This window comes from Canis lupus, chromosome 22, assembly GCF_048164855.1.
Source record: "Canis lupus baileyi chromosome 22, mCanLup2.hap1, whole genome shotgun sequence".
In the NCBI taxonomy this organism is placed as follows: Eukaryota; Metazoa; Chordata; class Mammalia; order Carnivora; family Canidae; genus Canis; species Canis lupus.
The window spans coordinates 25,455,327-25,470,380 of record NC_132859.1 but is presented as its reverse complement, the minus strand read 5'-3'; the positions used below and the strand labels follow the sequence as shown (position 1 = coordinate 25,470,380).

At 45.8% G+C, this 15,054-nt stretch overlaps 1 protein-coding gene across 13 annotated transcripts in view; it reads left to right on the top strand.

Annotated features, from left to right (window-relative positions):
- LOC140614043 (2-hydroxyacyl-CoA lyase 1) overlaps positions 1-15,054 on the top strand; it is a 118,619-nt gene that overhangs the window by 67,614 nt on the left and 35,951 nt on the right. For 12 of the 13 annotated variants that reach the window (XR_012014939.1, XR_012014940.1, XR_012014938.1 and 9 more), the window contains 2 exons: positions 13,215-13,327; positions 14,492-14,593. Coding sequence is in view for 10 of the 13 variants with exons in the window: in XM_072792821.1 (XP_072648922.1) it covers positions 13,215-13,327; positions 14,492-14,593 (215 nt within the window). In the remaining 3 variants the exon portion in view is untranslated. Of the gene's footprint in view, positions 1-7,150; positions 7,338-13,214; positions 13,328-14,491; positions 14,594-15,054 lie in introns of those variants that run through there. The other variant, XM_072792826.1, reaches the window with a different exon arrangement.

Sequence of the window (15,054 nt, the reverse complement as noted above, 5' to 3'; positions counted from 1 at the left end):
GGTACAGAAGGAGAAGAATTTTCATGTATGCTCATTTGGACTTTTGGAATTTTGAATCATTTGAGATATTACCTACTCTAAACAAACAGAATTACACTTATATGCACAAAACAGAGTCTCTCATCTGGAGCACACAGGATGCGATTTTATGGTTTTGAAACATCTTTAAGATCGAAAAGCAGCAATAGGAATTGAGATCTCAGAATGGTAAAGTCACACAGTTACAGTGCTGTGGAAAGCCTAAGGCTCATCTTTCCAACCTATTTAATTGTGAAGCTCTATTGCTCAGTTGAGTCCAAAGTGGTCAACCTGAGATTCCCCCACTTTCTGGGATCCAGAAATTTGAATAATTCAGTGAGACCAATAAGTAGAAATGATTGTGCTGGATGAAGCCAGGGGGATCCCAGGGACCTTCTTCCCCCCCTCCTCACCTGCTATGTACCCTCAAATGACAAATACTGAAGGCAGTGGGGGTAGGGATGAGAGGTGCTCTAGGAAAAGGGCTAAGTGAGCCATGTGGTTTTGAATCCCATATGTCAATAGAGCTAGAATGTCACCATGGAAAAATGAAGGTGTAGAAATATAGTGGCTAGAAACACAGGGTCTTTCCACTTGGACCCAGTTGTCAGTGGATATTGGAAATAACCCACCCATTAGGCCAATGTAGCTGGGGAGTTTTGTCTCTGACCGATTGCCAGATCTCCCAAATAACTCTACAAACTTGGCCTTCCCTGTCAAGCTGTAGCAGAAGATTTAATAGTGCTCACTGCTTTATGCTGGACACTGTAATCAAATTCAGAGCCAAGGCGCAGCCAGTCTTAGGGAGGTTTCTTGATGTTCCCTTGGCTCCTAATAACATTGTCTCCTCCTTCCTTTCTGTTTACCACATGCCATTTTGTCAAATTAAAACTTCAACTCAAAAAAACAGATGCCTTCCTTTAGATAAGGTCGAAAAATTCCCTTGTGGCAGGAAAGGGGGCTGGGCTGTCTCTTGAATCTATGTACAAAGGAGTCACCTTTGATAGATGACTGACTATAAAATACTGTCAAGGATGAGATTTTCTTTCATCCACCTAACTAGGGCAGCCATTCTTCCTTGAGTTGTCCCTCTTGGCAGGGGAGGGGGCGAAAGAGAACATGTTCTTCATGGGGATTCAATTTCTGCTCAAGGTGTCTTTATGAGTGACCGCAGGCTTCTCTAGGCAAGGCTGGTGCCCTAGCTCTGACCCACCCCCAGTCCTAACCCTTATGGAGGTATCTTCTGGTTTTCCATTTCTTTTTATTATTCTTCTTTTTTATTATGAATAATTTCAAACATTCAAATGAGTGGAAAAAATTATCCAGGGAACACCACTATGCCCACATTATGGGCTGAGTGCCCCCTCCCCCAGATTCATATGTTGAAGCCCTAACCCCCAAGACCTCAGAATGTGACTGTATTTGGAGCTAGAGCCTTTAAATGAGGTGATTAAGGTTAAATGAGGCGATAAGGGTGGGCCCTAATCCAATCTGACTGGTGTCCTTATAAGAAGAGGAGATTTGGATACACAGAGATAACAGGGATGCTCAAAGAGAGGAAAGGCCACATGAGGACATAGCTAGAAGGTGGCCATCTGCAAGCCAAAGAGAGAGGCTTCCAAACCTTCCAACACCTTAATCTTGGACTTCTAGCTTCCAAAACTGCAAAAAATAAATTTCTGTTAGTTAAGCCACCCTGGTACTTTGTTATGGCAGCCTTAGCAAATACAGCCACCAAATAGATTCTGCAATTGCTTTGATTTTGCTATATTTACTCTACCACATATCCCCTTGTCCCTGCATCTTCTGTTTTTTGGAGTAGATTTCCAAATGAATCACAGATTCATTGCTTGCTTTGAAGAGTAAACTATTCAACAGAAAAGGTTGATGTTTGAAGCCCACTAGCACACACGATTGAATCTTATGTGGCCATGATGAGGAGCAACTAAGATTGTCTATTTATGTGAGTTTACAAACCAGGAAACTGGGGCCCAAAGATGAGTAAATGTAAGGTTTGATTAAAAAGGCATGCAACGAAGTGTTGGTAAACTTCTCTAACACCAGCTGGCCAAGATGACATCTGCCATTCTTTCTGGGCTTCCGTGCCCATTCTGGCTGGCTGGTAGTGGGGGAGAGAGGTCGCCACTTTATGCTAGTAACCAAATCTCTGGAAGTCTCCAGTGTCAGACCATCTGGATTCAGTCCTGGCCTACTACCTACTGGTTGTGTATGATCATAGGTGCATCCCTAAATCTCTGAGCCTTGGCTAAAAATGAGGATGATAATTCTAATACTTCATACAGTTGCTGTGGGAACCAAAGAAGGATATTGAATGCTCACAGAATAGTTTCCATTGTTGGCACCTCATTACCAGGTTAGGGTAATGCTGTCTGCTGTAATAAATAAGCACCAATATTTTAGTGACTTCATTGAATCAAAATTTATTTTATGCTCACCTAACTGTCCAGTGTCTGGTTGGGGGCAGTTCACCTCCATGCTGGCCTTCAGGGTTGCAGGCCCCTTTCGTGTGTGCCACCACCATCCCCTCAGGTTTGAGTCCTCTGTACCCAGGCAGAACCATTGGCAAGAAGGGTCGAGAGCCCCTAGCTATTCACACTGCAGGAGCTGGGAGTATAGCCACTTCTCAGGGATAGCTCTGGCCTATGGAAGGAGGAGCCCCCATTTGGGGGAGTGCTAGCTTTCTCTACACAGCCCCAACTCTGAGGGGGGCTTCTAGATGTAAAGTCCATGGCTGGGAGTTAGGAGTGGCATGAGCCTGCTAGCCAGGAAAGGGCCGGACCAGAGGGAAACCTCCCTGCTCTATCACAAGAGCAGTGAGCACAGCAGGAGAGGTGGGAGGCATAAGGATGGAGAGCCATCCCTCAAGGGCTGGGCAAGTTGGCCAACTGGAGGACACCTTCTCACAGGGCTGTGTGCAAGATCCCTTTTGAACTCTGACTCCAGTTCTGTACTATCTGTGTGACCTGGACTAAATGACAGCTTCTCCAAGAGTCCTTTTATCCTCTGTAAAATGAGGACAGTGGTGCTTTGAGGATTAAATGCAGTGGTGCATGGAAGTGCAGTGTTGTCCTTGTTTCATGATGAGGATTTTGCTAAACATGGGCCTGCAAGTATGCAGCACAGGTGTCACTCCTTCCTCTCATCTCAGGGAGCCCGATACCAGGAAGTCATGAGCCTCTATCCTCAGAGTCCTTCTTAACATGATGTTTCGGAAAATCTGTGCCAGTCAGTTCACATTAGCAGATAGGATGAAAACTCTTTGATCTCCAGATCCTAGACCTTGGGCTTATTTGTTTCTATATCCATGTGGCATACAAGGACTTGGCACATAGGAAGCATTCAAAAAATGGAGTAGAACCTGATATAGGGCTCTCTTGGAGGTGGCATTTACTTGTTGAAATGGTAAAGAAGACTGTTCAAGACTGTTGCCCCAGGTGGCAAGCCGGTCTCAAGAGGAGAAAGAGATTGGGCTCAATTCTGAATGCAGTAGGAATGAGTGGGGATTGATAGCCAAAGAGCTAGTTGGAGCGAGGGTGTCAGTGGATGGAAAATTATTAAGAGGAAACCTCAGGGATAGGGGTTTTCTTGCTAAATCCACCTCACAGTATTCTTGCTGAAGGCAGACCAGGGTGCTAAGATAGCAAGGGTAGGGGGAATGAGGAACTTGCTCAGCTATCAAGGGTGGGGATTCACTCTAAATTGACTTTGCCAGATTCTTGCTAAACCTAAACTCTGCCAGGACATACACAGAAACCCAAGTCCAAGGCCTTGCTGAGAACCTGAACAAAGTTGGGTCAAGAAGAGAGTATTTGTCGGAAAGTAGGACCCATATCATCCAATCTACATCTCTGCCCACCCAGGTTCGGGGATGAGACAGCAGACTTGAGGTACCCTGGGACTGGTGGGACCCTAGGCTATACCTTTGATTTTTAAATTCTTTTTAAAGATTTTATTTATTCATGAGAGATACACAGAGAAAGGCAGAGACATGGGCAGAGGGAGAAGGGGACTCCCCGTGGGGAGCCTGTTGGGGGACTCAATCCCAGGACCTGGGATCACACCCTGAGCCAAAGGCAGACACTCAACCACTGAGATACCCAGGCATCCCTAGGCTGTGCCTTTAAAATACAGGTGTTTTTGCCTCACACTGGAGACTCTAGGTCCTGGGGGAGAATGCCAAGTTATCCAGCCCTCGAGATCTCTCTATGCAGCAGGAGTGAGAGACACAGGAGGAGAAGAAGCACAGAGGACTCTACTTTGACCCAGAACAGCAGGGAACAGGCCTGTATGTGGCAGCAGGGGGACAAGACTTCTGGAACGGCGCCCAGGGAGGCGGCATTCCAGAAGTGGACTTCTGGCTTGGTTGATAAATACCAGAGCTGCAATTAAGACAAAATACTGTGAATATGACACCTGCTGACAGCTGCAGGAAGGCCCCGGAAACCTTTATTATGAATTAGATTTTGCAGGCCACTCTGCTGTGGTGAGCTGGTGCCTGGGTGAAGGAACCAGTGGGAACTCAGCAGGCTGCCTGCCTCGAGGGCATGGGATGGCTCACTGGGGGAGAAGGGGAAAGAATGTTCTTCTATCCCTGTCCAGGGCCCTTATGAAGGACTGTTTAAGTCTCAGAAATCCTAGCCCCTGGTAGAAGCAAGACCTAGAAAGGGCTTAGAGCTCCTCTGGTCCAATTGCTCCCATTTCACATTTGGGGAAACCAAGGCCCAGAGGGGAAGTGAGTTATCCAAGGTGACAGCACATTACTGGTCACACCAGGCCTGGAGAACAGGATTCCTAATCTCAAACTGGCATGCTTGGCAGGGCAGTTAACAGTAGTCGAGTATACATCTAGGCATCTGACTCAAGGAGATTTGGCTCTTAGTCCTTGGAGACACAGAGAATGAAACAGAGAATAATACAGGAAAGTGAGTTGCAGAAGGAGAGCAACATGGAAAAGAGACAGAGATTCATGGGCCTGAGTCATTAGGTTCAAAATAGAGATTCAAACATCAGAGTGGGATAGGACCTCAGTGACCATCTAGGCCAGTCTCCTTTGTTTTTGCAATAAAGTGCAACTCAGTGGTTTATGTGTCAACCTTTTTATTTTTATTTATTTATTTTTAAATATTTTATTTATTTATTCATGAGAGACACAGAGAGAAAGAGGCAGAGACACAGGCAGAGAGAGAAGCAGGCTCCATGCAGGGAGCTCGACATGGGACTCAATTCCAGGTCTCCAGGATCACACCCTGGGCTAAAGGCAGCGCTAAACTGCTGAGCCACCCGGGCTGCCCCATGTGTCAACCTTTTTGGGAACAGTCTGATGTTGAATGGTAAAAAGGAAGTGCTTTTGGTGCTGAAAAGTGGCAAAATTTCCATCTCCAAGGGTTTTTGAATGGGATTTGAAAAATAATGCACACGTGGGGCTATGACCTAACACAGAAGAATTTGGGAAAATGTGATGCTGATGATATTTCCACAATGGTCTGGGATTTTAGACTGAGCACTCCATGCCCTTCATCCTTTCTCTGATGTCTTAGACTCTGTGTTTGTGTGAACAGAAGGTAATGCTCCAGGCAAGAAACAGAACCTAAACCCTTTCCTCCCTTTCCAAGATGAAAGGAGTTTCATCTTGGTACCAGCAAATCTTCTCTGCTTTCAAAGTTCAGCTCTCCTCTTCCAGGAAGCTTCCCCTGATTTCTCACTTACATCCCTCCCCCCAACTGGTATCCATCACTTCCTGGTACAAATCCCTCTAAACATCCCCAGCCTTGTGTTAGCCACTTCTCTTTTTGTCCTTTTTAGTACAAAATCATTATCCCTGAAAATGTCGATTAAAGAGCCCTGTTCTATTCCAGGAACTCTGAAATCCTTAGCTCTAATCCTCACAATAATCTAACAAGATGAGTCTTGCTCTACCCATTTCATAGATAAGAAAATTGAGACTCAGAGGGAATGAGTAACTTCCTCAGGGTTATACAGCTAGTAAGTGGCAGCCTGGATAACTCCAGACTGTGTTTGCTGACTCAAGGGCCTATATTCTTTCCATGACACTGAGTGACACATGCCAGGAACAGGAACTGTGTCTAGTCATTGAGTCTTGGAAACATTTGGCGTTCAATATGTGTTTATGAATTAATGAAACAATAAATGAATGAGTGAATACAAGGAATAACATTTCTTCTGAAGGCTATAGCTCAGGAGTCCACCAACTATAGCCTGCAGGCCAAATCCAGCCTGCTTCCTATTTTTGTAAATAAAAATTTAATAGAACACAACTACGCTGCTTTATTGTCTGTGGCTACTTTCATGTATAGCAGTAGAGTTATGTTGTAACAGAGACTGTGCAGCCCACAGAGCCTAAAATATTTACTATCTGGCTCTTTCTGGAAAAAGTTTTCTGAATCCTACAATAACTGATGATTTCTACTAAGCTGGTTAAAACAACAGTGCTTATTGCTAAGTACTAATAATCTTGTCTTTTATTATCTAGAATTTTGTGCGTGTGCATGCATGTGCATTGGGTATGCTTATAAAGTTATCAGATTCCACATGTATCTGGTATATGCTATTTTATTATTTTATAGGCAAGCTTCATCCAAAAAGGTTTACTTCACCAGCCCTTTGGATATATATATACGTTTATATATATGTGTATATATATATATTTCTTTGCATATCTGTATATATATTTTTAATCTTTATAATTTTAAAAATTAAATTTATCTTTGTTGGCAGCACCTTGGCACAGACATGGTGACAGAGATCTTCCTTGAAGTAGAGGAGGACAGATTCCCCCAGAACAATCACAGTGGGGGTGGACTTTGAGGCTTGCCAGAGCAGTATTGACAGGAGCAGTTTCTGAGCTAAATGAAAAGCAGCCTTTTAGACAGATTGCACTCCCATTTCCTCTTGGCTGGCAAGGGCGATCAGTATTCCTTGCTCCCAACCTCACCTCCTTCCTTGGGACAGGGGCATTCTTCTTCCCCCAAGCTGTCCCCACTGTAGCCTCTTTTGAGGCCAGAGCACCGTGTACCTGTTCCTGCTCCCGAGAGCTGAGTACTGGCCTCTGGACCCCTGGCATCTGGGGCAGAAGCAACACCAAAGCAGGGATTGGCTGACTCCCACCCCAAATGCCCAGCTGGGAGTGCTCAGAGGCGTGACAAATCTCAGCCTGTCGCCAGCGTGTGTTCCCTGGCCAGTCCCTCCTTGGGCCTTGCCCACAATGACTGGTCTATCACTCAGCTTCACTCACCTGCTCACCATTTCAGGACTGCTCTGTTACTCAGCTTGCTGCTCAGGTGAGTTGTGTGTGTGTGTTGTATGCCTGCATATATGATGTGTGCATTGTTTAGAAAAAAAGGCTTAGAAAGCAGACTTGAAAAAAAAAAAAGACCTGTTCTGAGTGCTTTCAGCAGTCTTTAAGTGTTAAACTTCTCGATCAGTGTTGGAATTGCACATAAAAGGGATTTGACAATGGAGTTGGTGGGGACCTTGATATACACTCATGAGCGTGTGTGTGTGTGTGCTTGGGTGTGCCCCTTTTGTGACCTTAACTTTGAGGTCTGAGGTAGACGGCTGCTGCTTTGGCTTTGAAGTAACATCACACACTATGGTCTGGGGCCAGCCATGGTATTGGGTGGCCGAGATGTTGTCCATTATTCTCCAGGCTGACAGCTTGGGTCATGTGGCCACACTGCCCCAGAGACAGTAGCCACCAAACTGCCAAATCATATCCTTTGTAGGTTGTGCCCTCACCTGCTCCCCATATCCACTCAGGCAAATTGCAAGATGGCAAATTCCTACCTTGGTCTTTCAGAGCAGTTCAAATACTTTCAACTTTTAGGATCAGAATTTGTTTTCAAGATGTGTGGGGTATGTGTAGGGGTTAGAGGAAAGGTATAGGGTATAGCCTCTGGAATATGTGAATCAGAAAAAACTTTGAGCAAATTGAAACGAGCTATCATGAGAAATTCACTGTAGCTGAGACATCTGACTCATGGTCAGAACACTCAGTGCTGCACAGAGCATGTGCCCTTCACCTCTTCTCTCCTTTCGTCCTTCTGCTAGTTCCAACAGGCAGGGAGAGGCCTCAGAGTGGGAGGAGGCGGAAGTAAGAAGCTGAGCAGTCCCCCAACTCTGAGCAGTTGCAGAATAGGTAATATATGGCTGCACCTAGAAGTTTCCCACCCCGCAAAGGCAGGATGTTTATGTGACTTCTTTCCTTTGGTGGCTTCTAATGGTACATTTGCTTGATTGGGCGGCGGGGGTGGGGGAGTTCTCCTTGCTGCAAAAAACAGGAGGCAGAAACAGGGTGTCTTTCGTGACCTACTGATGGGCTGGTCTCATGAGTGGGAGATATAGGTGGATACAGTGGAGATCCTGGTATCATATGTATGAAAACAGAATTTGGAGATGGTTTGGGCCAGACTCCTTATGGTGTAGGTAAGGAACCTGAGTCTCAGAAATGAGCTATGCGAGTCACATGGTCGCTTGCACCCAGACTCATACCCTTTTATCCAAGTCCCTATGTTTTCAGGAGTAAGTGCGAGTAAATCACACTTTCCAAGGATGCACCCAAGAGTAAGTGGGTATTGAGTGCAAAGGCAAAGTCAGCATCTGCAATGGCAAACAAAACAGAAACAAAAACAAGACGCTTGACACAAGCCTGCATTAGACCTAGCTTTATTTCTATCCATGATTTGGCACTGCAGTGGCCGTGTACAGTATGACTTCAGTGTCTTTAAGTCAGGGCAAGTGGTCCTGAAATTCCATGGGAGTTGGTGTTTCCAAGGCAGCTGCCTGGGCCTGAGCCACATGGCACACCCGGGTTTCTGCAGGCCCCATGTTCATACACACATGATTGTTTCCATTACCACAGAGCCTGCTGGGGCTTTTCCAAGCTGGACCCTGGGCTTAGACACGATTCCATGGAGGCAGCCTAGTCCTGAAAGAGACCCACAGGCCACTCAGATGACACTAAAATAGACATGTGAAGTCCTGGCTTAGTTGACAGGGAGGGAGGGGCGGGAAGCTGTTCCTAAACACATCCACCTGATGGAAATATTCTGAGTTGGAATGAGCCGTAAATAAACTAGACTGTGCTAAAAACAAACATCTCCAGGGAGTTGGGGGGTAGGCAGAAATAGATGCTCTTCACCTGCTGAAAGTGAAGTCAAGGTCAAGGGGGAAAAGGCAAGGAGGGATGAGGAGAGGTGAACAATGCAGATGCCTCAGCAGGAAAAGCAACTGATAATTTATGTTCACCAAAGAGTTCTCCAGTTTCCAGGAAGAAATAAGAGAATTGCTTTTAAATGATTCGGGGTCTTTCATCTGTGGAAGACCACACCTAATGTAGTGTAAAGGGAGGCACTGGAGGCCATACATGGCCTCAAAAATCAATGGCGAGGAGTGCATAGAGCCATGTGAATGTGCAGACCTCTCAGGTGCCCCTGGCTGGCAGAGGCTTTGCGGAAAACCACAGCCTCGGCCAAGAGTGGCAAAGGAGGAACTGCCACTAGGGAGCGCCGAGAGGGTTCTGGAGTGCTGGTGCATGGCTGCCAAATTCCCCATGTGCCCAAGGCAAGGGACACAGTGGAAGCTGCCCCACTGAGCTTACTCTGCACTCCAGGAGAGCTATCTGAAGGAATTTGAAGAGGAATATGATTGGCATTGATGTCAAATTTTATGACAATGTACTGCAGTGTTTTTTTCCCCTGAGAGAGAGAAAGCAGCTCATGACAGGTGGAATGGATCTGCCACTCACAGCTAGGCCATGGTGTTCTGTTGAATGAGAACAGTTTCAGAGCACAGCATCAGACAAGGCCCAAGACAAAAACAAGGCCACTGTATCACCCTATCAGACACAGACAAAACCTGACCACCATCCAACCACACAAATGGCCAACTATCCGCCTGTCCTTGCTAATATGAGTGACAGCTGCTGCTTTACTACCCACAGCTTCAGTCTCCCTCTGCTCTTCTCTTCTGCTAGATAAGAATTAAGATAGTTATAGATTAACTTTCACTTCCTGACCCCATCCAATCCAGAGTGAGGCCAGACTTCACTTCCTCAAGTCTCCCCCACCCCCGAGCATCATCTAGTGAAGGCCCAAATCCTAGAACAAATCCTTTCTAACAGCCTCTTTCAAGATGCCCTGTGGGCCCCTGGTGTGCATCCTCCTTCACAATGAGCCAATAGGGCCAGTTTTCTGCAACCATACGTGTGTTCCTGATGGTTTTTGGTTGGAAACCCTTGATGCTATATATCTCAGGTAGTTGTTATGGGAGCCCCTTTCCTTTCTCTGAGCTCCTGACCTTTATTTCCACCCACATGTGGAAGAGTGTGGGGATCAGGAGGAAGAAGCCTAGAATCCTGCTGCTAATTGTATGACCTTGGGCAAGTTGCTTCACTTCTTTGCTTCAGTTAACTGATCTGTAAAGTGGGAGTGATGATAACAATAGTACTTAACTCTCAGGATTGCTGTGAAGATTAGGTGAATTTATATGTATGGGGCATTTCACTGGTGCCTAAGCATGAAGTACTTGTTTGCGTTTTTTATTATTATTATTATGAATTCAGCAAGCATTTGTGGAGTATCTAGTGTATGTTAGGTACTGTGCTAGAACCTGGGGATTAAAAACTGGCTTACATCCTCCCAGAAAGCATTGTAGTCAGGGAGATACAAGGAGACTGTTTTACCCCATAGGTATGAGCTAACATGGGGTAAACCCAGAGGAAAACATGGCAGGACTCTCAACCTTGACCTGGGAAATCAAGGAAAGCTTCCTGGTGGAAGTGGCACCTGACAGTCCTTGATGAATGAATAGGAGTCTCTAGGATTAGGCTAGGTGTGGCTGGGAGGAGTGGGATATGAACAGAAGGAACTTGGCAGCCATTCAAGCTCCACCGGACTTACTGTCTGCATGTCGGGAGCACCAGTCAGGCATCTTTCTACCCCCCACATAGCCTGGTCCAGTGCCTGGGAAGGCATGTGCTCAAATGAACAAATGTCTAACCAAATTTGATAGCTTTCCCCACAAACCAGTACCTCTTTTGACTTTTCCATCTCCTACTCTGATCACTGTGGTCTCAGGTCCCTGCCATCTCAAAACCACCCTCCTCTTTCACTCCTACAACACAATGGTCCCTTCCTCATTTCTTTCTTCTCAGTAATGTTTGCATTGATCCCTTCCTTTTTGTCCTCAACTCTTCCATGGCCCTGAGAGGCCACCTCCACATGTGGCTGCTGTAAGATTATATTGATTTTTTAAATTGTGTATGCAGAGGCATCTAGGTGGCTCAATAGGTTAAGCATCTGCCTTCGGCTCAGGTCATGATCTCAGGGTCCTGGGTTTGATCCCTGCATCGAGCTCCCTGCTCAATGGGGAGCCTGCTTCTCCCTATCCCTCTGCCAATCTCCCTGCTTGTGCTCTTTTTCTTTCTCTTTCTCTCTCTCAAATAAATAACTAAAATCTTTAAAAAAAATAAAATTGCGTATGTCTATTGTATAATTTGTTAATTTCATTTCAAGGTAATAAAAGGGTCTTCACAAAATATTTCTTACAAAAGGAGGCACTGGGTCAGAGAGGGCTGAGGACTACTGGCACAGGTCAGTGGAATGCTCCTCCACTGGAGAGTGAGTGTGTGGGTATGCATGGAGCAGCTGCCTAATGTCCACAGACAGGTCCTAGAGCAGAGGGTGCAAACAGTAGACAATCAGAGGCCCCTGAGAGATAAGACAGAAACTGGATTCAGGGCCAAGAGGCATATGGTGAGTGACCTGCCCCATATTCTATGAGGTCAGAGGTTCGACGAAGGGATGGAGGTGAGGATACCATCATAAGACCCAAACTGGAGACTGTAAAATTATAGCTTGTGGCAAATATAGGTATTACTGTTGTGAATATTCTAGTACATGTGTTTTGGTGAACGTATGCCTGCTTGTCTGTTGGTAAATACCTGTGAGTGAAATTGCTGGGCTATAGAGGATGCCTGTATTCAGCTGCAGTAGACAATACCAAGCAGTTTTCCAAGGAGGTTGAACCAACTTACACTCCTCCTGGCCAGTGTATGAGAGCTCTATTTGTTCCATGTTCTTGCCAACATTTATTATTTTCTGTCCTTTTCATTTTAGCCATTCTGGTGGGGTATGTAGTGGTTGTCAACCCAATATGCAGCAGCTATGGAATGGATAAGCAGACTGTGGTCTAGCCACGTAGTGGAACTCTATTCAGCATGAACAATGACAAGCAACAATCTGAATGATCCCCATGAACGCTACGATGAGCAAAAGAAGCCAAACACAAGAGTTCATATTGTTTGATTCCATTTATATAAAGTTCCAGAATAGATAAAATGAGTCCGTGGGGTTGGAAGTCAGTATGGTGGAGAGGGAGGAGCACAGAGATTGGATAGGAGCTTACAGGGCTTGTGGATGCTGGGGAGTTGTGTGTTTTGATTTGGGGGGGGGCTGGCTTCGAGGGTGTGTTCGCTTTGCAGAAATCTGTTGGGCTGTAGACTCATGATCTGCATCCTTTCTGTAAGGTATACTTCAACACTGAGCATACACTAACGTTGAACATGGGCAAGACCCCATGTTGTATAAAGCAATCAGGGTCCAGGGCCCTCCTTTCATCTCCTCACACCCATGTATTGAGTCATTAAACTGTAAACTCTTTAGTGAACACGGGTGACACCAAATGTGTGTGTAGAGTCCAGAGTCAAATACATGTTTTAAATCAGGGCTCTGAGTCTCTTAAAATCAACACCACCTCAGGCCCTAGCTGCCTACTCCCTGAACAATGCCCTTTGAGCACACCATCAAAATAATTAGCAAACACTGCCTTCTCCTGACCTATTAGAGGTGCTTTATAGGTCTGAACTTTGCGTTCCTTGTCACGTCTGCTAAATGACAAGTCAGTCCCAGAAGACGGAGAAATGGACTTCATTATGGCCACAGTGTCCATACCACCTGCTTGTTTATCAACCATCTTCGTTTACTGAAGGCTGGGGGAAGGTTACATCAAGTAGTAAACAGAAGGCACACTCATGTAAATGGATTAGAAATCAAACTCAGAAATCTCGGGTACCGCATGGGTCTCCCTAGGGTTCAGTGGGGACGACAGAGGCCCCGGCACTGTCCCCATGCTAATGAGCAGCGATTTTCTCTGCACAGCCCTTCCCGGCCTGGATCAGAAGAAGCGTGGTAGCCACAGAGCATGCTGCCTCCTAACGCCCCCTCCACCCCCACTGTTCCCACCACCATTCTTCAGAGGGGGCCGAAGTTTGGTGAGTATCTTAGGAGTCATGAGAAAGTAGACGTGCTGGCTTCCCAGTGCCTGCCACACCGCCCCCCCCACACACACACACACACACAGCCGCCTACTTGAGGTGAGTGGCCTCCAGATTCTTTTTGAGGGATCCAAATCTTTACTCTCACGTAGCAGGTTGGACCCTAGAACAGGCATTTAGCAGTTTCTGGTGTGTGTCTGTTCTTCCACTGTCTTAAATAAGCTACAGAGGGAGATTCTTCGCATCTGGAAATTGGAGTTGACAAAGTGTCCCGTCTTCCTGAGAACAATGAGGTGATTTAAAAACTTTTGAGACTCCCTACAGCTGCTCAGATATGGATTTTTCCCATTCTTCCCAAATATTTGTGAAATTCCCTCCCACAGCCTATACTGAATGGAGGCTGTTTCTGTGAGGTGATGCAGGAAATGGTGCCTTGATAGCCATACTGAGGTGTGAGAGGGAGCCCAGTTTGGGAAGAGGGAAAGAGCAGGATTTGGGAAGCTGAGCTAGATGACAGTCGGCCAGGATATTCTAGGGACTTGAGATTCTCAGATTTTTCCAGAAATTCTAAGAACTGTACTGCCCAGTGCAGTAGCCATTTAGCCACATGTGACTTGAATACTTTTAATGCAACTGGTTCAAGTTGAGATGGGCTATTGATATGGAATACTGGATTTTTTTTTACTGAACTTAATATAAATAAAGAATGTAAAATGTCTCATGAGTAATTTTAAAATATTGAATACATGTTGAAATGATAACATTTGGGACATATTGGGTTAAATATATTATGAAAATTAATTTCACTTCTTTCTCTTTACCTTTTTTATGTGGCTACCAGAAAATTTAAAACTATATACGTGGCTTGCACTGGTGGCTTGCATTTTATTTCCGTTGGACAGTATTGTCCTAGACATTGGATAAAAGCCCCTGAAATGAGCTTCCTAACTCCATCCAAAGTGGCTATTCTATCTTTATAATCCATTCAAGCCAAGTATGTCTCAAGAGAGACCAGTAAATGGGGGCCCAGAAGGTCATCTTCTTGAGACACCCTTTGGGTGTCTTGAGGACTGGACTGCGGAGCAGGTCTGTGTCCAGGATGGTGACCCTTCTTCTGTCCCCCAAGTCTGGCTTGTAACCATGTGTTGCTTTGCTTTGAAGCTGCTGTCCCCAGACATGAAGAATCTCATCCTGGAACTGGAGACCACACAGTCTTCATGTGCACAAGGATCACTCGGCTCCCCTGGGCCCCCTGGCCCCCAGGTTGGTTCATTCCCCCAGATCCATTCCTGTTGTCTTCTGTTCAGAGCAGTGAAGCCCACTGGAGAGAGTCTCTTAGAGCTGCCCCTTTTAAAGTGACATGGGGGCTGTCTTTCCTTCTCTAAGAGCTCACCTCCAGCTCCAGGGCCACATGGATAGAACACTGATTCTCCTCTGGGTGAATTCTGCCCTCTCAGCCTTGATTTCCTCATCTATGCAATGGAGATAATTACCCCTGCAGTACTGGATTTTGGGAGTGGTGAGGGGACCAAATGAGCTGCTGCCTAGATGGGTGGGATTATTATTATAATTATCATCAAACACTTGGTGACAGTGGGTTGCCCCTTCTGTGACCATGGACCCTTGCCAGTGGACCAAGGAGTGACAGAAAGTGGAGGTAATGGGGAACTTGTTACTCTGACCTTCATTTGCTCCCAGACACTGCAACCAGACAATGCACTGCT